Genomic DNA, 15,542 nt, shown 5'->3' on the forward strand with positions numbered 1-15,542 from the left:
CTGCTTTCTCTCCGAGGATGCTGTCAGACCTGCTGAGCTTTTCCAGCAATTTCAGTTTTTGTTTCAGGTTAAAAAGATATTGTTTCAAACAAGATGAATAAAATTGAACAAGGTGAATAAGATCAAGGCTGCTCTTCATGTTCACTGTTGATTTTTAATGTCATTCAGGTAAAAAGCTCACTGGATACACAGAAAACTATCCAGGTTGTCTAAAAGAAATGTAGCTTAACAATTCGTATCTGGCTTCATCCCACAAAATTACTGGCCTGGCCAATTCCGGAAGTATATCAGCGCATGGCAAAAACAAATTAAGAAGCCAATAGAAGGTACAGCTGGATTTACAATAAGACTAGCCATGACTATTTCGTTATGATATTCAATGGTGGTACCATCACAGAATCGCCAACCATCAATATCCTGAGGGTTCCCAGATATCAAGCTGACCAAGCTATGTACATACATAGTGGCTACAATAATAAGTGAAAGGATAGGAATACTGCAGCAATTAATTCGTCTCTTGGCTTTCCAAAGCATACCCATCACCTACACGGCACACGTCAAGAAGGTGATAGAATATTCCACATTGCCTGGATGAATGTAGCTCCAAAAATACATAACAAGATTGACACCATCCAGAACACCACATCCACAAATGCCACTACCTTCAAACAACTTTGCTCACTAGCAGCAGTATGTCCTGGACCATCTATGAGATGTACTGCAAAGATTCACCAAAGCTCCTTAGATAGTACCTTCCAAACCAACAATCACTTCCATACAGAAGAACAAAGGGTGCAGACATTGTGGAACACCACTACCTTCAAGTATCCCTCCACGTCATTTACTATTGACGTGGACATATATCGTCATTCCTTTAGTGTCTATAAGACAGTAATAAACAGTAACAGAAATAGACCATTCAGCCACTGAACTTGCTCCGCCAGTCAAGAGGATTATAGCTGATCCACTTTCCTGCTCTTTCCCCGTAACCTGCGATACACCCACTGATCACGAATCTATCTATCTTAGCCACAAAACACACAAAAATATAGCTCTCTGTGGAAGGAGTTCCAAAGACTCTCAACTCTCAAAAGAAATTCCTCCTCAGTCTTAAATTGGTTCTTCTGTATTTTGAGACTATGCTTTCAGGTCCAGAAGGGGGACCATCTTCTCAGGATTTACTCTGTCAACCCCTTCAAGAATCCTCTATGTTTCAATGGGATCACCTTTCATTCTTCGAAACTCCAATGAATCCAGTCCCAATCTGTTTAATCGTTGCTGGTAAAGCAATCCCTCTATACCAAGCATCATGCTAGTGAACTTTCTCTGAACTGCCTCCAATAAAATGATATCTTTCTTTCAATAACGGGATGAAAATTGCTCACAGTACTCCAGATGTAGTCTCAACAACACCTTGTACAGTTATAGGAAGACTTCCCTACTCTAATATTCCAAACCACTTGAAGTAAGGTCCAACATTTCATTAGCCTTCTTGACTACCTGCTGCACCTGTGGGCGAGCTTTCTGTGTTTCATTCACAAGTACTTCCAAATGGCAGGTGGGACTAGATTGGGTTGGGATATCTGGTTGGCATGGACAGGTTGGACCGAAAGGTCTGTTTCCATGCTGTACATCTCTATGACTATGACTATGACTCAAAGCCTTTTGAGTTGCAGCTTTATGTAGTTTTTCTCCATTTATAATGATATTCTGTTCTTTTGATCTCACTTCCAAAATGAAAAACTTTGCATTTTCCCACATTATACTCCAATTGCCAACTTTTTGCCCACTTACATAAACTATCAATGTCCCCCTGCAAACTGCTCGCATCCCTCTCACAACCTGCCTTTCCACCTATTTTTGTATCAACTGCAAATTTGGCTGCAGCACATTCACTTCCTTCCTCTAAGTCATTGTAAAAATTTACGGGCCTCGCACTGATCCTGTCAAAACCCACAAGTTACCAACCCCAAAACCTGCCCTTGGGTCAAAATCATGAAGTCCTACCACAATGGCATTGTGGGTCTGCCTACAACACGTGGACTGCTTAGATTCAAGGAGGTAGCTCAACATGATCCTCTCGTGAGTATCTAGGGGCAGGCAATAAATGTTGTCCAAGCCAGTAATGCCCACATCCCAGGAGTGATTTTGTTTTTTTTTTAAATAGTGGCCACTTTACACAAATCATTAAAGTTAAGATGACTCTCACAATATTCAGTTAAAATATAGGGGAATCAGATAGTTAGACAACACCTCCTCAACAAGTATTTTGTAGGTTATACAATCATGAACTTTAATATTATAAAGTATACATAAATGCCTAAGTGCAGTATGCTTATAGGAATAACTGTCAACAATTAAGAATATCTAAGATAGAACAAAGATTTGTTTAAAAAAAAACACTTCATCACAAACTAAAGGACATCCCTAAGCACCTCAAATCATCAATTTAATAGCTTATTCTCAGCTGCGGTTGTCAATGCAGACATAAACAGTCAATTGATAATATGTTTGGATGCTTGACATCGTTCCCAAGTCGATTGATAGCTTTGGTGATGTTTTAAGAAGTATTTATTGGGAAACAATCATTTTTTGCACTTCTTCAATCACAGTGCATAATTTCAAGCTTGAATATTTCATAAAGCAATGGGGCATGAGGTAAGTTTAAACCATTTTCTGCTTCTTGTAATATCTCAATTCACCTGCACCATTTTTCTAAATTAGCATTCTGTCACATTAACATCCCTACACAACAATATGTACTTAGGCATAATTACATTGGTACAATTAGTAAGCTCTTTGGCATTTAGTCAACAGAACAGCACTGACTACTCATGAAGTGAAATTAATCTCTGCTTTCTATTCAAAAGAAGGCTATGAATAACTTCATAATTCAGTTTGTGCATAAAATCATGCAATTAGCAACTGTGAAGGGAAGAATTTCAACAAAAACATTCAGTAATGAAATAAATAATGAATTGCAATGAAGTTGATGCATTCAAAGCTGTTGTTTAAAATTCATAAATCAAGAAAAATGAATTTTCATTTTATTGAAAGGAGAATGAAACACAAGATGAGAGAAGTGAATGAACAATTGAACATTGCCTTGCTGAGAGTACACTTGGAATACTTTGCACAGTTTTGTTTTCTCAGTTGGAAAAGGTACAGCACTGTGGGAGTTTCAGGAGTTTAAGGGCTGCAGAGGAGGAAATGAGGAAGGGCAATATTGCTCAGGGATTCATTAGTGAGGGAAGTAAACAGGTACTTCAGTGGTCACAGACGTGAAATCAGGGAAGTGTGCTGCCTTGCAGGTGCCACAATCAAGGGTTTCACGAATAAAAGTCCAGGACGTTTTTAGTGGGAAGAAGAACAACCAGAGGTCATCACCCATGTTGAGACCAATGACACAGGGAAAAAAAGAGAAATGAAGTAGTCCTGCGAGCAAACTTTAGGGAGTCAAGTCGGAAAGTGAAAAGTAGGATTTCAGTGACAGTAATCTCAGGATTATTACCACTAATACACATCAGTAAATGCAAAAGTAGCAGTGAGCAGATGTATGTGGAGAGACAGTGCAGAAGAGAGCACTTCAGCTTCCCTAGGCAAAAGGACCATTTCTGGGGATAGTGGAATACTTGAACAGGTTACATCTGAACAGGAAGGGACAGACATCCTCAACCCCGATGTTATTGGGGTTGATTTTGACTCAACTGGTAGGGGAATGGGATCCTGACAACTTGTGACATCTGAAAAGATCAGGTTGAAACATTTGCAGCAATCTTCAGCCTGAAGGGCGGAGTGGTTGATCCATCTTGGCCTCCTCCAGTGGTCCCCAATGTCACAGATATCAGTCTTCAGCCAATTCAATTTACTCCACATGATATCAAGAAATGGTTGAAGACACTGGACAATGCAAAAGGCTCCTGGCTCTGACAACATTCCGGCAATATAGAACATAGAACATTACAGCGCAGTACAGGCCCTTCGGCCCTCGATGTTGCACTGCCCTGTCATACTAATCTGAAGCCCCTCCCACCTACTCTATTCCATGTACGTCCATATGCCTGTCCAATGACGACTTAAATGCACTTAAACTTGGCGGATCTACTACGTTGCAGGCAAAGCATTCCATATCCTTACTACTCTCCGAGTAAAGAAACTACCTCTGACATGTGTCTCATACCTATCACCCCTCATTTTAAAGTTGTGTCCCCTCGTGTTTGCCGTTCCCATAGTTGGAAAAAGGCTCTCCCTGTCCACCCTATCTAACCCTCTGATTATCCTGTATGTCTCTATTAAGTCACCTCTCAACCTTCATCTCTCTAATGAGAACAGCCTGAAGTCCCTCAGCCTTTCCTCGTAAGACATTCCTTCCATACCAGGCAACATCCTAGCAAATCTCCTCTGCACCCTTTCCAAAGCTTCCACATCCTTCTTATAATGCGGTGGCCAGAACTGTACACAATACTCCAAGTGTGGCCGTACCAGAGCTTTGTACAGCAAAGTACTGAAGAAATATACGCCCAGAATGTGCCACACTGAAACCAAACTGGTCCAGCACAGATACAACACTGGCATCTACTAACATAGTAAAAAATTGCCCAGGTGTGTCCTGTACATTAAAAGCAGGAGAAATCAAATCCGGCCAGTTACAGGCCCCAGTCTACTCTTGATCATCAGTAAAGTGATGAAAGGTTTCATCAACAGTGCTATCAAGTAACACCTGCTCAGCAACAATTTGTTCAGTGATGCCCAGTATGGGTTCTGCCAGGGCCACCAAGCTCCTGATCTTATTACAGCCTTGGTTCAAACATGGACAAAAGAGCTAAATTCCAAAGGTGAGGTGAGAGTGACAGCCCTTGATATCAAGGCCTCATTCAACTGAGTGTGGCATCAAAGAACCCTAGCAAAACTGGAATCATTGGAAATCATGGGCAAATGCTCTGCTGGTTGGTATCACACCTGACACATAGAAAGATGGTTATGATTGTTGTGTGGTTTTTAACATAGTTGTTGGAGGTCAGTCATCTCAACTCCAGGACATCTCTGCAAGAGTTCCTCAGGGTAATGTCCTAGGTCCAACCATCTTCAGCTGCTTCATCAATAATCCATCCCTCCATCAGAAGGTCAGAAGTGTTGAGTGCCATTCACGACTCCTCAGATACTGAAGCAGTCCATGTTCAAATGCAACAAGTTCTGGACAATACCTCGGCTTGGGCTGACAAGTGGCAAGAAACGTTCACACCACACAAATGCCAGCCAATGACTAGCTCCACTAAGAGACAACCTAATCAACATCCTGTGACATTCAATAGTATTACCATCACTGAATCCCCCACTATTAACAGCCTTGGGGTTACCATTGATCAGAAGCTCAACTGGACTCACCACACAATCAGTGGCTACAAAAGCAGGTCAGAGGATAGGAATACTGTGGCAAGTAACTCACGTCCCGACTCCCCAAAGCCTGTTTACTATCTATAAGGCACAAGTCAGGAGTGTGATGAAATGCTCCCAATATTGGCTGGATGACTGCAGCTCCAACAACACTCAAGAAACCTGACTCCACATGGGACAAAGCAGCCCGCTTAATTGGCACATCGATTAGTATCCATTCTCTCTACCACAATGCTCAGTAGCAGCAATGTGTACTATTTACAAGATACACTGCAGAAATTCGTCAAAGATCCTCAGATAGCACCTTCCAAACCCAAAACCTAGAAGTACCAGAGCAGCAAATATGTGGGAACGCAGATATCTGCAAGTTCTCTCCAAGCCATTCACCATCCTGACTGGGCAATATATCACTGTTCCTTCACTGCCACTGGGTCAAAATCCTGGAATTCCCTCCCTAATCTCATTGTAGGTCTATCTACAGCACATGGACTGCAGCAGTTGGAAGAGGCAGCTCACCACCATCCTGCGTAAGGGCATTAAGGATGGGCAATAAATTCTGGCCCACGTCTCACAAGCAAACAAAGAAAAATCAGAAGGGAGTGAAGCTGAAATGGAGTTATAAATTAAAATGCTTGTAAGTTCAGGAGACAGAGGAAACATCGGCAAGAAGTGAGTTTTGTAAGGCTAAATTGAATATATTTAAAAACAGGAGCCTGAAGAATAAAGACAGACAAGCTGACCACACAGTTAGATATTTGGGAATATAATGCCAGAGTTATGACTGAGATTTGGCCAAAAGATGGACAGGATTAGCAACTCAACATCCTGGTTATAAGGTCTTCAGAGGAGATAGAGAGAGGAAGAGAAAGGTGGTAAGGTTGGGAGTCACAGTATTGAGGAGAAAGTGAGGACTGCAGATGCTGGAGATCAGAGCTGAAAATGTGTTGCTGGAAAAGCGCAGCAGGTCAGGCAGCATCCAAGAAGCAGGAGAATCGAAGCTTCGGGCATGAGCCCTTCCTGAAAAAACGTCCCGAAACATCGATTCTCCAGCTCCTTGGATGCTGCCTGACCTGCTGCGCTTTTCCAGCAACACATTTTCAGTCACAGTATTGATCAAGGAATCAATTGAGACAGTGAGGAGGGATGAGGCCATGTGGATGGATGGAGGAAAAACGAAAAAGGGGCAGTGTTGAGTGTATAATATAGACTCCCAAACAGTCTGGGAAAGATTGAGGATCAAATATGTAATCAAGTTTCAGAGAAGTTCCAGAATAATAAGGCAGTAATAGTTGGAGATTTTAACAACCTCATTATTAAAGGGGATAGTTTCAGTTTGCAAGATAGGGAATGAGCAAAATTCTTCAATTGCAGACAGAGAACTTTCTCAGTGAGTACGTAGAGAGAGCAACAATGGAGTGGGCATGAGCCCAGGCAGGCAGATGGTATTTCAGTTGAGGAGCATTTTGGAGATAGTCACCATAACTTTGTTAGAGTTAAGATAGGTATGGAAAATGACAAATGAAAATGGGCCAGGAATAAAAAGTCTGAGCTCGAAAAAAGCTAAGTTAATTGAGCAAAGATATGATTTGGCCCAAGTGGACAGGGAGCACCTGTCACAAAATGGTGTCAGAGTAGTTAATGGGAGGCAATCAAGGAAGGAAAAGCAAAAGTGCAGAGCAAATATGCTACCATAAAGACTAAGAATAAGACCAAGTCCAGAGACTCTCAATGTCAAGAAACACAAAGGTTCAGATAAAGAAACAAAGAGAAGCGTATGGGAAATATTGAGGGTTCAATATGGCAGAGACCCTATCAGAGTATATAATGTGAAACTTGAGGGGCAGAAGAGAATTGAAAAGGGAAATTAGAAAGGCCAAATGAGTGAATGAGAAAGTACTGGAAGGTAGAATAAATTAAAATTCAAGAAGTTTGTTTTTAATATAAAACAGGAAAAGAATTAAAAAGCAAAGAATAGCATCTTATGTTAGTCTTCATAATGGAAAAATATAATGCAGATCTAGAGATTAGATTGGAGAATTGTAAAATATTAGAAGAAACAGAGTGAGGGAGTGAGTGAGTGAGTGAGTCAGCAAGCAAGCATGAGAAAGAGGGAGAGTGGGAGAGTGAAAGAGAGCGAAAGCAGAAGCGAGAGAGAGAGAGAGAAGAAAGCTGCAAACCCCAGATGAGATGCATCATAGGCTGGTGTAGAAGGCAAGGCAAAAGATAAGAGGGGATCTGGTTGAAGTTTCAAATCCTCGCCACAGGCGAGGTGCCGGATGACTGTTAACATTATCCCGTTATTAAAAAGCATAGACCGGAAATTATAGGACACTCAGCACCTAACCTAAATGAACAGCAATGGCTCACAAAGGGAACTTACCACTACACTCAAGGGCAACTAGGAATGGCAATATGATCCCAGTCGAAGTAATTACTGAACAAGTCAGATCCCAGACTGAAATCTGAATTGATAAATGGCATTTTATTTTGTTTTGGCTTTAACACAGCAGTCTCTCACTGAAACGCAAGCATACAATGCTGCAGATTTATCAAATGAACCAAATTATCCAATCAACTAGAATAAATTAAGGTAAAATAGAATAAAACAAGCTATTTACTTTTAACACAAATTCAGACTTTTAACACCCAGATAAGGTATAATCCCATTAATTCCAGGAGCACCACCCTATACAATAATTTCCATCCAAGGAATTCAGGGAACTGTGTCAAAAACGAGTAAATGGATAAAGTTTCATTCTCACTCTAAACAATGTATGTTTCCCCTCAGCTTAAAAAAAACCTGTCCAGAAATTTCTAGCAGATCTTGAAATATCTAGACACTTGTCTATCTTGTTTTGTTGTAAAGTCCTAAACAAAAAAAAAATTAAGTTGACAAAGCCGTCATAATCGATTTAAAAGAAATCATCACAGCTATAGATTTCCTTACAGGTTAATTGATAACTAGAGACCTAAATATAACTCAAACATCACTAACTCAAATTTCAAACCACAAACTTAAAATAAATCATATTAAAAGTTTATATAAATGAAAGTTTGTCTCACAAGCTACACAGACAGGGTACCTCTTTCTGTTCTGCAACTTTTCTATGGTTCTAAGCTTTTAAGCCATTAAGAATCAGAGGAAAGGCCAAAGTTGTGGGGGAAGGAAACAAACCAGCCTATGTGGCACTGGCACAGTGGCTCAGTGATTAGCACTGCTGCCTCACAGAGCCAGTAACTCAGCTTCGATTCCCACCTCGGGTGACTGTCTGTGAGGAGTTTGCACATTTCCCCATGTCAGTGTGGGTTTCCTCTGGGTGCTCCGGTTTCTTCCCATAACACAAAGATGCACAGATTAGGTGAATTGGCCATGTTAAATTGCCCATAGTGTTAGGTGCATCAGTCATTTGGAAATGAGTCTGGGTGAGTTACTCTTCGGAGGGTCGGTGTGGGCTTGTTGGGCCGAATCGCCTGTTTCCACACTGTAGGGAATCTAATCTAATCTTCTTTACCTTCATTATATCTATTCTTATGATAAAAGACTCCATAAAGCAGCATCTCTATTTGATTAAGGAAACTTAATTTAATTTTCTCACTCTTAGGTGCACATGCAACATTAGTGAAGAAATATAAATAGTTCAAATGGAACTATGACTAAGGTCAATGAAAATAAAAATCTCTTACCAGTGCCAATACATTGAGGAATTCTCGAGTGTCAAAGTGAAGCAGTGTTCGAATCTGAGGATACAACTCTTCATCAGAAGCTACTTCAGTGGAGTGCAAGCGAATCAGAAATTCAAAGACCTGAATCCAGCCCAGAAACACAAAGGAGAAAACACGTGAATCAAATAGGTGTGAATTAGCATAATTTAGATGTACCTTTATTCAAATGCTACATATAAAATGTTTTATTTTCAAGGAAAGCTTTCAGAATACAAGATGCCCATTCAAAAATGGCACAGGAGCACGTCCAGCATAAAACCCAAGCTAATTGCTGGTGGAGACACACTCTGGCTGCAATGTTAAGTATATAGTAAATCTTTACAATACAGCACCAAAAAAAGCTGTTCTTCCTGCCTGCCATAAAGTGTGGATCCAGTGGTGGATGAAACGGGGTGATCATAAATCACCTTGGATGAGAAATGTACAACTGCTATGAAATATTGTCAAAAAAGCACCAAATTCACTGGTTGTTATTTGACAATGTAACCTGAGGTTAGAATTAATTACTTTAGCTTGTTGTCAGAAGCATACCATTCTTGTCCAGTAATTCATTCAACTGTCTGCATGCATAACCAAAGGAAAAAGACTGCACGTACTGCCTGCCAGGACACTCCAATCCCAAAGTATGACAAAGGGCTCTAATTGTTATGCAGGAACAAAACCCAGCTCAAGAATCTGGCACCTAATTGAGATGTTAATCATATCTCAAGTTTAATTAATTATATGGAGTAGGAGGGCATTAATCGGGGTTTCATAATATGCACACACATACTTATTTTACAGTGTGGTGTGGTTGAGTTGGGAGGTTTAATGTTTAGCTCAGTAAATGCTTGTGGAATTGTGAAAAGATTGGCTCAAGTGCCATCCTTCAACAACTGGCTTTCCAGGATTGAGCTATGGGTGTTCTTTTTATATCAGCGAGCTGGTTTCATCCATTATCCTGAAATAGACACTCACTTGGAATGTGACATGAACTAAGCACGTGAAACAAGGGAAAAAAGGAGAAACAAACACAGGATTTCTTTTTCTTCAAATCTTATTGCAATTAATTTTAAATATAGGCTAGTTAACGAGTCTTGTATCGGAATGGATTTTATTAAAAATCATAAGCTTTTGAAGCAACTAGCCAAACTAGAAAAGGCACAGCATGAAGCTTTTAAGCAGGATCTTACAACTAGTCATCACTGTAATTCTGGGAGAAGCTTCAAAAAATATGGTCAAGTGGGGCATGAGAAACAGCAGAGTTAAATTCTCAAGGATGAAAGAGACATGAAAATATCAATATCAACGAAGAAAACAATATGTGCACACAGAGCAGGTGAACTTAAAAAAGCCCTTCCACAGTGACTAAAATAATAATACAATCACACTATTCCCAAAAAATGTCAAATCATAGACAAGACCAATCGTAGCTGTAGTGTACATCGATATCAACAGAAGAACCTTAAAAGGTGAAAATATGATTGTTGTGTAACGTAGGCTGCATACAATATTGAACATTCGCCTTACAAACATGCCACAAGATAAAAGAGCTTCAAGTCTCATGCTTACAAATCATATTTTGAAGCTTTTCTAAGAAGCTGGCTCTGGAAGTCTATGTAAGATTTGCAGTCAGCAAATCAATTCCTTTCTTGAGGCCAGTCTTCCAACATTTCATTTCTCCACACTATATCCTTTTTAAACAGGCTGAGGCAAATCTTTATGATGTTTGAGATATGCCTGTTCACACACCCATTCATCACCTCTGCACTTCAATTATTATCACTGCCACATCCATAAAGTACTGAGAGTTGGAAGTCTGGAATCAGATCCTTCCACAATGACTCAGTATATTAATTCCAATACGTGTATTCACTGCTTGTGCATGTGTCCAGTGCAGAACTGCAAAGTCAAGGCCACTGATTCAACTTGCAGTCCCTTTATGTGGCTACTCTTGACACTCCAATTCCCTATTCCAAAACAGGAGGACCTATATCTTGGCAAAGAATACTGATCATCTCTGTGAGAGCAATATCATAAATCACAATCTTTTCAGTCGTCCAACCTATGTAGTGAAATTGTTAAGGAATTGTTATCTCCTGATTACCTTAATGTCTGGGAACAATAGTTTCTCCAGAATGCACACTGCAAAAGATGTTGTTTGCACAGTGACTACATTGCAACAAGATTCACAAAATCACAACAATCTTATAGTTTGACAGCCATGGCAGCATAAACTATTACTACCACATGCTGAGCATGAATCTGGTTACCTTTAAATATATACAGCTGGCTGAGACACAATGGACATATTAGGATCTTTCTGTACCATACTATTCTAATGATTCCATGTAAAATAATCACTTCCATAATTAATAAAGAACTCTGGGATCTCAGAACCTCTTCAGTTATTGATAGATTTCTCCAAAACCACAAACACAGATGGAATTGTTCAATGCTAAACTTATTAATATAGTTCTTAGAGGTCCCTAGATAATTCATCGTGACAAATTATGCCAATGCATGTTTCAAAATACAAGAGAGGCATACCTTCGAAAACAAGAGGAAAGCATGCAACCCACCAACCAGCTGAAACCATGTGTTTCTGGTGGATATTGTGGGGGAAGTCACTTTTCACTTTTGTGGAATAGCTGTATTTTTCTCCTCTTGGAGCCAGTAGCCAATGTCCACTTTGAGGTCATTCCCTTACAATCCTAGCAACAGATGCAGCCAGTAGATCTATATTTGCTGACAATATTGCATTTCTAGCCCAGACAGATGACACACACAAGCACGAACCATCAGTAAATTCATTTTTTCTTGAAGACGAGAATAGATTATGCATACATGTTACAGGAGTGTTCAATAATGGAGGAGTGATTTTCCGTAATGTGATATAGTCACCATGCGTGGATACACAGGTGGAGCCAATCACGTGACAGACAGACTGCAGGAAGTAATCTTTGTATACAACAATGACAGAACTGTGGGCGGCACGGTGGCACAGTGGTTAGCACTGCTGCCTCGCAGTGCCTGAGATCCGGGTTCAATTCCCGCCTCAGGCGACTGACTGTGTGGAGTTTGCACTTTCTCCCCGTGTCTGCGTGGGTTTCCTCCGGGTGCTCCGGTTTCCTCCCACAGTCTAAAGATGTGCAGGTCAGGTGAATTGGCCATGCTAAATTGCCCGTAGTGTTAGGTAAGGGGTAAATGTAGGGGTATGGGTGGGTTGCGCTTCGGCGGGGCGGTGTGGACTTGTTGGGCCGAAGGGCCCGTTTCCACACTAAGTAATCTAATCTAATCTAAACCACATTCCATGCATTTTGATGTCAGCATCGATGCATGAGCCACTGAAAAGGGATTGGGGAGGTGAGGTGGAGGATGAGACCCTGGGGGTGAGGGGGACACAGGCCAACAGAGAGACTGCTGAGAAACGTTTCTGCACCGGAACAGAGGAGAGGGGGCCGATAACAGGGAGCAGTAAGGTGAAATCTACACTTGGAGCTCGCCTCCATTTTGCCTGAAAATAATGGGAAGGCTTGGGAATACTGGGATAGAGGGGAAGGCTGGGGAATACTGGGATAGAGGGGAAGGCTGCTCATAGAAAATAAACTTTGTATTGTGCGGCCTATTTTATTACACATCCTGCAAGGTAGCTGCTTCTCCTTTCATCAAGTTTCTTTCATAAGAAATTCAGCCACTCAATAAATAGGGCTACTCCTATTCTCCTATACTCACAGCAACAACCATCAATACTAATAGCAATCTGCTGTCACGTGCTGCTTGACATCCTGGTGCTTCAATGGCATCAACATAATTTGCATATTCACAAAATGCTATCGCAGCAGCTCATATTTGAAATGTAACCTTGGATACCCAGTGCGTTAGAAGTGCTTATCTGGAAGACCAATAATTTACTGAAATACATGACCCTGCACAATCCAGGGAGGTCAGTCCAATTGTACACAGTCCATATGTGTTAATATACAATACCAGACAGAGCAAAAGTACCTCTATCAAATCTGAATACCCACTCTGAGCCGTATCATTATACAGCGATATTGCATGCAGGGAAAGTATCTCCTCAGGTGTAGGATAACAGAAGATGAAAAGTGCACTCTCTGAAGCTAGCAACTCAAGCATCAGCCAAAGTCAGGGAGTAGCAGCTTACCAGCCTTCCAAATTGCAGAGATAAAAGTAAGAAGTCTAAATCACATGAAGCCTTTGCACAGAATCTAGAGTGCAGGATAACCTTGCTAATATAATGACTTCTTGCTGAAATTTACTCACCTGATGCTTCACTAATGGGACAAGATCTTCTGGAACATTACCGAGTGGGTAAGCACGTCCAGCAAGGCAGCAGCTGCAAATGGAAAATAACATCAATTATTCTAGAGCTGTTTAGGAAACATTGAAACTGGTTTTCAAAACGAAAAGCTAGCACCAAAATAGTACAAATTTATTATCATTAATGAAACATCAATTGAGTTAAAAAGTCAGCAGCCATAATCTACTAATAAAATCAATAAAATACAACTGGCTCTTTGAAGTCTATCATTAAAGTGACTTTCTACTTTGCGTCTGCATTGGTTTCCTCCAGATGGTCCGGTTTCCTCCCATAGTCCAAAGATATGCAGGTTTAGGTTGATTGGACAATACAGCATAGCCCATAGTGTCCGGGGATGTGTAGGTTAGATGGATTAGCCATGAGAAATGCAGGACTACAGAGATAGCATAAGGGGTTGGTCTAGGTGGGGTGCCCTTTGGAGGGTCAGTATGGACTCCATGGGCCAACTGGCCTGCTTCCACACTGTAGGGATTCTATGATTAAGATGTCCTGCATTTCCATGGAAATGGAAATTAATCTCACCATAAGCAAGAGTGAAATCATTGCAGCATTAAAAACATTTTCTTTTCATTTTCTTGCGGACTTCTATTTACCAATGCTCGAGTAGGGAGAAATGACAATTTAGCTGACAGTCTGTTGGGAGTAGATTTAGAGTGGTGAGTAGAGAGTGGAAAGCAGCCACGTGGAGCCTTGTCATTGTATTCCCAAATATTTCACCTCAATAGCTGGTTGAAGAAGCTGAGATACTCAGAACACCGAATCTAAATAAATATCTGAATACATTCTTCCGGATTCAACTTTGAACATGTTACTCAGCTTTAATTAACAAAATACTTTAACTGATTGAATTCTGTGAGGCACCTGAGGAAGATTATGGAAGCCAATGATTCAACGTTTCCATGAATAAAAGAACACAACTTCAAAGATTATTATATAATTGGATTTGAAATCATGATTGCAAATAGCAAATTCTGAGGATTTCCAAAGGTTCAGAATACAATATCATGCCTATTTTACTACTTTAAGATTATTAGTCATAGTACATCAGTATAGGGAATAAAGAAAATCAATAAAGCTTCATGTTTGTTATAAATTCTTTCCTTGCTTGAGATTTTGACCCTACTCTCCAGTCCACAGTTAATAAAAGTAATCATGCTGTACTGAAATCATAGCAAACACTAATTCTGGGAAGATGCAAGGAACCTTTGCTTTTCAACATCTAGACAAAGAATATTGTTGGATGAAATGATGCTTAGTTAGCTAAAACGTTTAGAAACTGAGTCATCTTATTCATGTAGCCAAATGTATAAAACAAAGCTTACCTTATGTATACCAGTATTTTATTACCCATGACAACTTGCTCATCTGTAAACATCAAAACATGATATGATTACTTCATTCATAAAACATTAACCCATTCCAATTCTGGATTCTGTCAACTCAAATGTTTTGGTGTATTGAATTTAGTGACAGGATATTAGGAAAGGCTTTATACTTAACCAAATGGAACATGGTCCACCAGTCAGGAAGGATGTATTGTTTACCAATCATCTCCCACTTGCCATAACATGTAACTCTATGTTGCAGCAGGTAATGCAAAACAAAGATCAAGCATACCAGGTGTGACGATGTTGCCTCCATGACAAAGTTATTCTGTCCTTGGTTTTTTTGACAGGAGTCGTAAATGCAAAGGTTCCGATGTGTCTAATTTATATGGGGTTGAGGGCCAATTTAGTTAAAGCTAACAGATACTGCCTCAGGCAAAAGGCTTTTGAGTTTTTAAAAACACTTGTACAATGAAAGGGGAGTGGCCAGTTCTCTCAGTTCAGCATATCGCTGGTTTGTTTTAGAACAAAGAACAAAAGAAAATTTACAGCCCAGGAACAGGCCCTTCAGCCCTCCAAGCCTGAGCCGGTCCAAATTCATTGTCTAAACCTATTGCCCAATTCCTAAGGATCTGCATCCCTCTGGTCCCCACCTATTCATGCATCTGTCCAGATGCACCTTAAATGAATCTACTATGTCTGCTGGCAACGCATTCCAGGCACCCACCACCCTCTGTGTAAAGTACTTTCTGCATACATCCCCCTTAAGCTTTTCT

General features: G+C 40.4%; 1 protein-coding gene across 4 annotated transcripts in view; it reads right to left on the bottom strand.

Annotated features, from left to right (window-relative positions):
- The window catches only part of vps8 (VPS8 subunit of CORVET complex), a 570,470-nt gene that overhangs the window by 407,663 nt on the left and 147,265 nt on the right, over positions 1-15,542 (bottom strand). For all 4 annotated transcript variants that reach the window (XR_015757598.1, XM_043693080.2, XM_043693078.2 and 1 more), the window contains 3 exons: positions 14,764-14,806; positions 13,384-13,456; positions 9,079-9,198 (listed from right to left, as the gene is read on the bottom strand). Coding sequence is in view for 3 of the 4 variants with exons in the window: in XM_043693080.2 (XP_043549015.2) it covers positions 9,079-9,198; positions 13,384-13,456; positions 14,764-14,806 (236 nt within the window). In the remaining variant the exon portion in view is untranslated. The remainder of the gene's footprint in view (positions 1-9,078; positions 9,199-13,383; positions 13,457-14,763; positions 14,807-15,542) is intronic.

This window comes from Chiloscyllium plagiosum, unplaced genomic scaffold (genome assembly GCF_037043375.1).
Source record: "Chiloscyllium plagiosum isolate Xiang-an unplaced genomic scaffold, Cpla_swu_hap1 HiC_scaffold_7, whole genome shotgun sequence".
NCBI lineage: Eukaryota > Metazoa > Chordata > Chondrichthyes > Orectolobiformes > Hemiscylliidae > Chiloscyllium > Chiloscyllium plagiosum.